Below are 11491 nucleotides of genomic sequence, written 5' to 3'. Positions count from 1 at the left end.
GGAAAAAGGATGAACAGGGGAGAAGTGTGAAAATTTAGTCCAACGATCCATCTGGAAAAAATAATTCTCAGGACAGTGTCTTTGTTGAACAGAGGATGTAAAAATGATAAGCAAAAGCTAAATGCCTTTAAATCAGAGAACTATTTTATGGGGTAGTTCAGATATTATAAGAATGACAGCCAATCAATGGAGAAAGATTACACAAATAAATGGTGATTAAAAAAACCAGGCTAATAATAATAATAATAGAGCAACCAATTATTCACCCAATAGTTTGTTTCCAATCTTTTTCCTGACCCTTCCATACACTCACTGGGGTGGGGGACCACCTGACAGTTTCCAGTTATAAGACGACTCTGAGTGTACAACCTAAAATGGATGCCAAAGACTTGTGAGCTCTGTCTGATTAGAATTAGAACAGAAACAAAAACAAATCTGAAACAGTAAGACCTCAATACAAGAAAACAAGTCACCTTATCTAGTATAAAATAAACATTAGGATAACAAACTCCACAGGATTTTATTTTTCTAAATACACATTTATGGACACAATATTATCTTGAGGTTTAAGTTCTTCCCCCTTATTGTGCCTTATTTTCTTGTGAAAATAAAGTTTGTTCTCTAGGGATGTTTCCGGAATAAAGTTTAGGAGAAATTCAGTGTTTGGCTGAAAATCCAGAGGCTCTGAAAACAAGGATTCCAGTGGTGAGGTAAGTCCCTTTATTACAACAGGATTTCAAAGGGCTCTTTACCCACTTTGTTCAGTGCAGTATTGAAAACATACCTATTAGGAATAGATTTATTATTAAAAGGTGTTACTTATTCCTGGTGGTGATAGTCTTGTTCTTTATTAACACTATAGCTAGTATTACTTATCAATTATAATCTATTACTTGTGAAAAGATCTTTAGTGAACACAGAAATAAAATCTTAAAAATTCAAATCTTAAGATTTACTTGCTACAATTAATAGTACCTTTTGACAAAAACAGCTTTCTTTTTGAAGTGGCTCAGAAAAGCTAAATTGAGAAAATGTTTAATAGTAACTATAATCAACCTACAACTGCCAATAAGTCATTTCAGCAGGAAAATTTCATAAACCTGAGCTGAAGCAACAAATAAATACAAAAATCATAGCTGTCCAAGGTATAAAGGTATGAATGTGGATCAGCAAAATGGGCACTCAGGTAAAATGATGATAGTAGCAGACTGCTTGCTTGTTCAGGTGCTAATGATGAAAGTAAAATTTGCTTTAGTTTAGTAGGTCTAATTTTTCTTAAAAGGATAGGCAGATTTTTCAGGAGAAGAGATCACCTTGCAACACTGTAATCATATCATCAGTTAAAAATTTAACACACTTAGACTCTTACTAGGGGGAAAAAATCTAAGTAAACACTGTAGTTAATTTCCAGGTAGGTTATTAATCTCTCCTAAAAAGTAACTGGGCCGTTCCTTTCAATGACATATAAATCATTACAGGTGCTTTTTACAGACAGATTTTACAAATAAAACCTTTACTCAATTATTTAAAACGAGCAAAAAGAGAGTAGAAAAATGGTGAGACTGCTACCCACCACCATTTGTATATAAGTGACAGCAACTGAATACTTCTTTACTGAGACAAATCCTTTTTTTTAGTGAAAATATTTTGTCTTGAATTTTAACAATCTGTACATGTACTGACTATAGTTAGTTATTTCTCACCAGTCACATACTCGAGAATTCTTTTACTCAGACCCATGACTTGACCACAGTGATAGCAGAAGCTGGGGTGGGCACAAATGCTTATACACAATATTATAAAAGATGACATTCACTGGCTTAGAGAAACTGATCAATTTTCATTACTTTTACATTTTATAAGGCTAGCTAACTTTAACAGTTAACTTTAGATAAATCTACTTACACAGTACAATCAACTCACAAATACTAAAAGGTTTCATGATCAAAATGGCTACTACTTCCCCCAAAACCAAAACAGAGTAAAGCACAAGTCTTTGGCTCTCCTTTAAAGAAAACAGCAGGTTACCATTCTTAACCAGACCTTTGTTTGCCTACCAGTAGGGCAAATACCACATTTGTGCATCACTGAGTAATAACACCATTAGAAAAGGCAACTTCACAGAAGTTATTGGCTAAGCGAATTCATTTGAATGCTCTGTTTTGAGGCAGCAAACTGTCACTGTTGCAGATTGGGGAGGGCAGTGGGTAAGTCAAGGGGAAATTACAGGGTGGAAAAAGGTCAAGAAAAAAAAAAGACATTTATGGAAAAATGTAAACTTTGAGCTCCATCCCTGAAGAACTCTGGAAAGTCTGATGGAGTTATATACTCAAAGTAGCAAATGAGAATCATACCAATATTCTTTTAGGCAAAAGAAATACATGGGAAAGAATAGAAGGGAAGGGAAATAAGATGGGAGAAAGGAATCACCACATTAATGCTGTACCAAACAATTTTTTAAATACATTCTGAGTAGTTGAATATTTGTAGTTGGCATTAGGAATAATGTCTTATCAATATCTCGAATACTACTACTAGAAATCTAGCTAACTCTTCTTTTAATTAGAAAAGTAATAAGGAATGGATCTTTGGTCACTTCAGCCTCTGTAAGTTATCTAAGACAGGACAGTTACTGGACTTATCTTATGACAAAATCATATATAAGTTAGGCAAAAGAGCTACATATAAACCAGAAATGGAATCTAGATGTCTTATTCTCTGTTCTTCTACCCTTTCCTAGAGACTCCTTGAAAAAAGAGTAAGTCAAAATACTTTTATATTTCTCGCCATAAATAAAATTCCCTCACCTATATATGAGTGTACACAATGCTTATTACTCCTACCTTAACCCATTCAAAATTGTTCATCTCAGATATCCAATTTTTGCTTTTGAATTTAGTGAAATACAAATAAAGTAATATTTAGAAGAAACTAATATTTTAATAAGTAGAAAACATAGAAATTGTATTTCCTATCTGGTTTCATCTTTGTCTCTAAAAAAACAGAATTAAAAAGCCAGAAGAAATTAATATCTTTTAGATTTTGATTTTAAAAAAGTAGTTACAGAGTCAAGCAGTTATGCCCAAATATGCCATTTGTCCTTACAGGCTCATGATATCACACAGAAAAGGAAAGAAAAAAAACAAAAAACAGAAAACAAATTTTGGGGGTGTTAGTGAATTCCTAAAACTGCTGATGAGCACTAGGAAAGTGCAAGAATTTCCATTAGGTAAGGTGGAATGACCAATTTAAAATACATTATAGGCACAATGGGACAATATACCATCCTTCTGCCTTTCTGCCCAACCAGATTAGTTCTAGAGTGTAGGACCATGGAGGGGTACAGCTTGAATTCAGGTTACAATTAAAGAGATTTTCTTCCCCCAAATGAAAACACATGAAAAGAGAATGATACTATTTTAAGTCGTTTATACAGTGACTTTTCTGGTTTTGTTCAGAACAGGAATACTGTATAAATTAATCCCTGCTCCTGCCTACTTCACAGAATAAAAATGGTGAAAGCCAAGAACAAGTGTATTTAAAGGAAATAAGAACAAGAATAACAGAAACTGAGTTACTAAGGGGTTTCAACTGATATCCAAAATAAATCTTTACTTTTATTCTAAACTTAAACAAAAATTAATACCCACAAATTATCTTCTAATAAAAGAATCATTCTGAATTCCAAAGTGAATCAACTGCTTGTAAAATTTGGGATGATCTGACATATCCAAAGGAGAAGATTGGTCCAAATCTGCCTATAAGAAGGTTGTAGTACAAAAATTAGCTGGACGTGGTGGTGCGTGCCTGTAGTCCCAGCTACTCAGGAGGCTGAGGCAGGAGAATCGCTTGAACCCGGGAGGTGGAGGTTGCAGTGAGCCGAGATCAACCCACTGCACTCCAGCCTGGGTGACAGAAGGAGACTCCTTCTCAAAAAAAAAAAAAAAAAAAAAAAAAAAAAAAAAGAAAAAGAAGGTTGGAGGCCAATAATGTTGCCTTTTACTGTTATGCAGAGAAATGAAAAACCTTGGGACTCTGTCAGACATACAAAAGTTTTTTTCCTTCTCCCAATAAACAATAGGCATTTAAAGTGGAAATGTAAAAGGGTTTTAAGTAAAAGTCAAAAAGCAAACAAAAGCAAAAAAAAAAAAAAAAAAAGCAAAAGCATATATATATATATTTTTTTTTTAAAAGAAAAAAAATTAAAAAAAAAACAAAAAAAAAAAAAAAAAGCCTCACCTTCATTTAGTGCTTCTACCACCTCCCAATCGGTCAATTTATCGCAACAGCTGCGCTCATGCGAAAAAATCCTTAAAACATACCCAATATATATACAGATATAGCTATGTATATATGTATATATATAATATATATATAAATTTTTATTTAAATAAAAAAGAAAGCTCGAATCCCAAGCCAATATGTGTATATCAAATCCTTGACCAGCCAGGTCTGTAGGGCATAATCAAATTCAATGTGAAATAGTATATAAACACGGTGCCTTGACTGGGCAAATTAAATAATTGCTACTCAAAAGAGTGTTCTGTTTGGACTCTCCTACTGGTAGGCAATGGCAGGACTGTATTACCCTTCCCACCCCCCACCACCCATTTGTTTAAGTTAATAGTATGATGGACACAGAGCTTAGACTGAGGTTGTTATGACCTCAGCAGGAGTTAAGGGTTAAGAAAATAAGAAACAAGAAAAATATAAACTCTTGTTTTTACCCAACCAAAGCAATGTAGTAACTTATTACATAACCAGTGCTTTCTAATTTAGTAGCAAAATCCAGAAAGGGAAACTGAAAAAATCAGGCAAATAGAGGAATGGAGAGGGCAACTATATCAAACAGTCCCCACTAAACACGTTTTACAGGGTCTTAGTTAAGCACAGACACATGGCATCAGAATATGTGCAGCAGAATAAAAAAAAAAAAGTCCTTACTCTTCTCAACATTTTCATGAAGAAACAATTTCAACATTGGACAGCTAAGTCTATGAAAAATGACTTCAAACTATTTCCTACCTACTTATACTAATGATTCTGAACAAGCGATCAATTCATAAACTATCCTTAAGACTCAATCAGTTTACAAGTAAAACAAAAACATCCATTAAAATAATGTGGCTCTATTCATTTTAAGTTCAAATCAAATGTTGCAGTTTTAAAACAGTTGATTGTCCTTGTTTTTGAGCATCCTATGATTTCAGCAAAAGTTTAATTTGAAAAGCACTGCTTCAAATTTCCAACCATGAGCTGAACACAGGCGAAACACCAAACATGTATTTTCAGTGCTAATAAGTTACAGTTAATTCTTGATCAACATTTAAATCTAATTAAACACTGAATCAGCTTTCTGATTATATTAAGAGAATGCAAATGATCCTTAATATGAAAATGAGGACCTCAAAATTTGGTAATTCTCTTTGAAAAATTGAAAATAAAAACAAGAAATAAAACCCTCCCAAACAAACAAAAAGCTTCAATGTCAAGAAAAACATATGTATCCAATGAAGCTAGTGATCTAGAAAGGGATAAAGAATTCCAAATACCAGCTCTGGGAAAAGTTGGTTTGCTGCACATTTTCTAATAACTCAGTCTAGTACTGTCTGTTTCTCAAGCACCACAGAATTCTCCGAAAGCTGACGTTTTTGGTCTGTTTTAAGTTTATGGAGTGGTGAGAATTGATAAGGATTGGGGGTAAGGAATTATACAAATTATACACTGGGTATGTAATACCAAAATACAAGAAAACCTACTTCATTAAGATCATACAATTAATCAAACAGAGTGTATATATAATATTTTTTTTTTTAAAGCCCTGGATCCAAGGCGTCCAAAGTTATTAAAATAAAGTTCATTCACAGAACAAAAACAAATTTAATCTGAATTGCTTGCAGATACTGCTAATTTTCTTTTTCTTTAAATTAAAAAAATGCATTAATGTGAACTATGTGCAGGGTTTGTTTTTAGTAGTGGTGTTTGTGCACATTGCCTCTGGTGAATTTCCTGGATTTCTCTGACCGCTCTTAAGAGAAAAAGTTATGCATTCTCCTACCCCTATGCCCGACAAACTGATTAGGAGCAGAAGATAAAAGTAGGACTCCTCATATTTTAAGGAGCAGAACTGGGAGTAACTCCTGATCTCTGGGAGTCATTATTATCCCCTCCTCCCTCAGGGTCCTCTGATAGGTTCAGAGAGCTGGTCTTGTTTGATAGGAGGCTGATATTCTCTTGTGTCAAGGCTGATCCATTTGGTACATCACTGGTGACATTTTAAAATTTTGAAAAAGGAGAGACAGAAAAATGATTAGTACAATAAAATCAACAGGGAATATAATTTAGCATGATAAAAAATATATAAATGGCTTCCACATTTTAATCTACAGCCCCTTATCCATGTTTTAGCACACAGTTGGCAAACTAAAGCTAGCCAGGTGCGTATTTTTTTTTTTCAGGTGCGTATTTTTGTAACTAAAGTTTTACTGGAATATAGCCTGGTCATTTGTTTAACGTATTAGCCACTGCTTTCAAACTACAGAGCAGAGTTGAGAATTGTGACAAAAACTGTAAGGCCCATATCTTAAAATACTATCTGGCCTTTAAGAAAAGTACTTATCCCTGATTTAGCAGGTTTGCTACTATAAGAAAGAATTTTGAGCTCATGCCTATAATCCTAGCACTTTCGGAGGCCGAGGCAGGTGGATCACTTGAGCTCAGGAGTTGGAGACCAGCCTAGCCAACATGGTGAAATGCTGTCTCTACTAAAAATACAAAAATTAGCCTGGTGGTGCGTGCCTGTAAAAACCTGCTAGGGAGGCAGAGGCACAAGAATTGCTTGAACCTGAGAGGCAGAAGTTTCACTGAGCCAAGATCGCACCACTACACTCCAGCCTGGGTGATAGAATGAGATTTTATCAAAAAAAAAAAAAAAAAAAAAAAAAAAAAAAAAAAAGCCAGGCATGGTGGCTCATGCCTGTAATCCCAGCACTTTGGGAGGCCGAGGCGGGTGGCTCATGAGGTCAGGAGTTTGAGACCAGCCTGGCTAAGATACTGAAACCCATCTCTATTAAAAATGCAAAAACTAGCCAGGTGTGGTGGCACGCGCCTGTAGTCCCAGCTACTCGGGAGGCTGAGGCAGGAGAATCACTTAAATCCAGGAGGCAGAAGCTGCAGTGAGCCGAGACCATGCCATTGCACTCCAGCCTGGGTGACAGAGTGAGACTCCGTCTCAAAAAAAAAAAAAAAAAAAACAAGGAATCCAAAATACTGCATGAATTTAAAATAGTCAAAATCCAAGCCTGAAAGCATTAGAAATTTTTGTTATATATCATCAGGGGGGCAACTTAGGACTATGCATTCAAAAGCCTCAAAACAGCCTTAGAAAATAATTTAAGATATGCAAACAAAGCATTAATACTGTTTATTGTAGGGTTGTTCATGGTAGTTGATATGTATCTTTCCATATCTGCAGAATAATATTGGATGATACAGGATAGACTGAATTAAAAACCAGGGAGATGGAGTGCTGGGTTTGTAAAACTAGCAAGAGGCTAAATGCCTACACACTTAAAAAGACTGGAAAGAGCCAGGTGCGGTGGCTCATACCTGTAATCCCAGTGCTTTGGGAGGCTGAGGCAGATGGATCACCTGAGGTCGGGAGTTTGAGACCAGCCTGACCAACATGGAGAAACCCTATCTCTACTAAAAATACAAAATTAGCTAGGCATGGTGGTGCATGCCTGTAATCCCAGAGGCTGAGGCAGGAAAATTGCTTGAACCTGGGAGGCGGAGGTTGCGGCGAGCCGAGATCATGCCATTGCACTCCAGCCTGGGCAACAAGAGTAAAGCTCCACCTCACAAAAAAAAAAAAAAAAAAAAAAAACTGGAAAGATAATATAATACACCAAAATGTTAACAAGAGGTATCTCTGAATATTGGAACTACAGGCAATTTTAAAATTTGCCCTTTTCTAAAATCTTCCATTCCCTAAAGCTAGTTTTTTATAACATATTTAAGATGGGGGAGTGACTTTTTGTTTTTTCTTTTTTTTTTATATTGAGCATATAGTACTTTCATAATGCAAAGATATAAGGCCGTATTCGAAATAAATTTAAAAACAAGGGGAAGATGGAAACATAACCAGAAATTTTCCTTTGTTCGGTATTAACAGATAATTCAACGTTGGATAGAAGTTTTGTAACTCCAGATTTATGCAAAAATATTCTTCTTTTTTTTTTTTGAGACCGAGTCTCACTCTGTCGCCAGGCTGGAGTACAGTGGCACAATCTTGGCTCACTGCAACCTCCCCCTGCCAGGTTAAAGCGATCCTCCTGCCTCAGCCTCCCGAGTAGCTGGGACTACAGGCACGTGCCACCACGCCAAACTAATCTTTGTATTTTTAGTAGAGACGGGGTTTCACCATGCTGGCCAGGATGGTCTCAATCTCTTGACCTCGTGATCTGCCCGCCTCGGCTTCCCAAACTGCTGGGATTACAGGCGTGAGCCACGTGCCCAGCCACAAAAATATTCTTTATGTACACAAAATAGTGATATTTTAAGAATCAAATTATATTTATGAGGGTATTTCTGATATGACTGGATAATATAATAGTTTCTCTTTTGTGTGTAATTTAATATGGCTACGAAAATCTCCTTTTCTTTACCTGAATGTCAATGCAAGGTCCTCAGCCGGAACCTTGTTTTGTGGTTCTGGTTGTCCATTTTCTGCTTGCTTACTTGTATTCAGTTTGCTTTTCATGTCCAGAGAACACTGGTTTTCCTTTGAAAGAGAAGGAAATAAAATCAGTTATTGTCTATTTAATGGTGTTAATGGGAGAGACCAAATTACAGATAGTACAACGTGATGATCCAGAAATCATATTTGATTTTGTAAAATAACCAAAGAAACTGGCAGACTAAAAGAGTGACATACATAAAAACATAACAGAATACAACCCACTTGCTCACTAACCAAGCTGGACAATAAGACAGACAATGCCTCAAGCTAACATGAAAAAAAATTTCTCAGAAAAAAACAATGACCTAGAAAGGCAGCCAGGCACAGTGGCGCACGCCTGTAATACCAGCAGTTTGGGAGGCTGAGGCAGGTGGACCGCCTGAGGTCAGTTTGAGACCAGCCTGGCCAACATGGTGAAACCCCGTCTCTACTAAAAATACAAAAATCAGCTGGGCGTGGTGGCACACGCCTGTAATCTCAGCTACTCAGGAGGCTAAGGGGGAGAATCACTTGAACCCAGAAGACGGAGGTTGCAGTGAGCTGAGATTGCACCACTGCACTCCCAACCTGGGTGACAGAGTGAGACTCCCTCTCAAAAAAAGGGAAAAAAAAAAAAAAAAAAAGGCTAGGTATGGTGGCTCACACCAGTAATCCCAGCACTTTGGGAGGCTGAGGTGGGCATATCACCTGAGGTCAGGAGTTTGAGATCAGCCTGGCCAACAAGGCGAAATCCCGTCTCTACTAAAAATTAAAAAAAAATTAGCTGGGCGTGGTGGCAGGCGCCTGTAATCCTAGCTACTTGGGAGGATGCGGCAGAAGAATCACTTGAACCCAGGAGGCAGAGGTTGCAGCGAGCTGAGATCGTGCCACTGCACACCAGCCTGGGCAACAGGGTGAGACTCCGTCTCAAAAAAAATAAATTAATTAAAAAATAAAAATAAAAAACAAAAACTACCCTAGTGTGGTGGCAGGCACCTGTAATCCCAGCTACTTGGGAGACTGAGGCAGGAGAATCACTGGAACATGGGAGGTGGAGGTTCCAGTGAGCTGAGACTGCGCCACTGCCCTCCAGCCTGGGTGACAGAGACTCAGTCTCAAAAAAAAAAAGCAAACCAAAGTACAATAAATATCTTTAACATACTTACTGAAAGCAAAAAAACCCTGCATACTCAACTTATTTGCTTAGAAAGATTATGAAAACTATGCAACAAAAAAAATCATATCATGCAACCTGAGGAATCCCCTAAGATTCAAAATTTACTAAAATGAATGTCCGTGCACTATGAAGCAAATCCTAAGCATATTAATGGATATAGTTATTCCTAAGCATATATAATGGATACAGGAAAGAATGTGCAGATTGCATATCACTCATAGCAAAAATAGGTCATCATTATAAAGGCTATGAAACTAGAATGTTATTTGGTGAATATATCTTTATATAACATGTTGTCATTGCAAAATAGTAAACACCATCCTATTTGCTTCCCTAATTAGTATGCTAAACAGAAATTTAAGAACTTCCATTAAGTTCTTAAATTAAAGGAGCATTAAAACCTTGTTTTCCCTAAAAGTTAACGAAGAATTCCAAGACAAAGAACACACCCAAGGCCGGGCGCGGTGGCTCACACTTGTAATCCCAGCACTTTGGGAGGCCGAGGCGGGCGGATCACGAGGTCAAGAGATCGAGACCACGGTGAAACCCCGTCTCTACTAAAAATACAAAAAAAAAAAAATTAGCCGGGCGTGGTGGCAGGCGCCTGTAGTCCCAGCTACTCGGAGAGGCTGAGGCAGGAGAATGGCGTGAACCCAGGAGGCGGAGGTTGCAGTGAGCCGAGATTGTGCCACTGCACTCCAGCCTGGGGGACAGAGCAAGACTCCGTCTCAAAAAAAAAAAAAAGAACACACCCAAACCAAAAGAGAATGAGGAAAGGAATGATAAAATCGGAAGGTAGCCCACCTGTATGAGAATTATTTTAAATATTAACCACTCATCAGAGTGCCCTGAAGTGATGATTCTGTACCTCTAGATAATTCCAGAGCCACATGAAAGATTTCATTTCACCTTCCCTCTCTTTCCCCACCATAACACTCACCATACTCAGTTCCCGCGTTCTCTTCCCGATTTCCCTTTCCACCTGGTGCAGTTCCAAGCTCAACTGCTCACTTGAGATCATCCCAGGCCATTTTGGAGGTGGCGGTGGTGGGGGCTGTGACTGGCCTGCCAGGGTGTTTGCCTCCCTCTGCAACACCAGCCTGTTACTAACAGCCTAGTGCATAAAGCCAAGCACACAGAAAACTCAACACACTTCACACCATGCACAGAATAACCAGGCTCAATTCCAGACCACAGCCTTGAGTAGCTTATCACCCAGCTATTTGCAACAAAAATAATGCAACTGTAAGGCACTGTTCTCTTTGAGTACCATTTGAACAAAAAAATTACAAAATAGGGACATTTAAATTTAGTAAACAGTAATTTCATCTTAAGTATAAATTGCTCCTTGTATTTTCTGATTCGAAAGAGAAGTTGGCTACGCATGGTGGCTCATGCCTTTAATTCTAGCACTTTGGGAGGCTGAGGTGGGAGGATCACTTGAGGCCAGGAATTTGAGATCCACCTGGACAATATATCAAGACCTTGCCTCTACAAAAAATAAAAAATAAAAAAACCAAAAAATCAGCCTGGGATGGTGGTGTGGGCCCGTAGTCCTAGCTACTAGGGAGGATCACTTCAGCCCAGGAGTTTAA

At 37.5% G+C, this 11491-nt stretch overlaps 1 protein-coding gene across 2 annotated transcripts in view; it reads right to left on the bottom strand.

Moving 5' to 3' along the window:
* Window positions 1-501: 501 nt before the first annotated feature.
* The window catches only part of RC3H1 (ring finger and CCCH-type domains 1), a 91785-nt gene continuing 80795 nt past the window's right edge, over window positions 502-11491 (bottom strand). The window contains exons 18-20 of one of the 2 annotated variants that reach the window (XM_032160944.2): window positions 10837-11010; window positions 8667-8782; window positions 502-6265 (exon numbers count right to left, since the gene is read on the bottom strand). In XM_032160944.2, the coding sequence (XP_032016835.1) occupies window positions 6115-6265; window positions 8667-8782; window positions 10837-11010 (441 nt within the window). In that variant the 3' untranslated portion in view covers window positions 502-6114. The remainder of the gene's footprint in view (window positions 6266-8666; window positions 8783-10836; window positions 11011-11491) is intronic. The other variant, XM_032160945.2, reaches the window with a different exon arrangement.

Source organism: Hylobates moloch, unplaced genomic scaffold (genome assembly GCF_009828535.3).
Source record: "Hylobates moloch isolate HMO894 unplaced genomic scaffold, HMol_V3 SCAFFOLD_8, whole genome shotgun sequence".
Lineage (NCBI taxonomy): Eukaryota > Metazoa > Chordata > Mammalia > Primates > Hylobatidae > Hylobates > Hylobates moloch.
The sequence above is the reverse complement of the archived record's forward strand: the minus strand, read 5'-3'. Positions and strand labels throughout refer to the sequence as shown.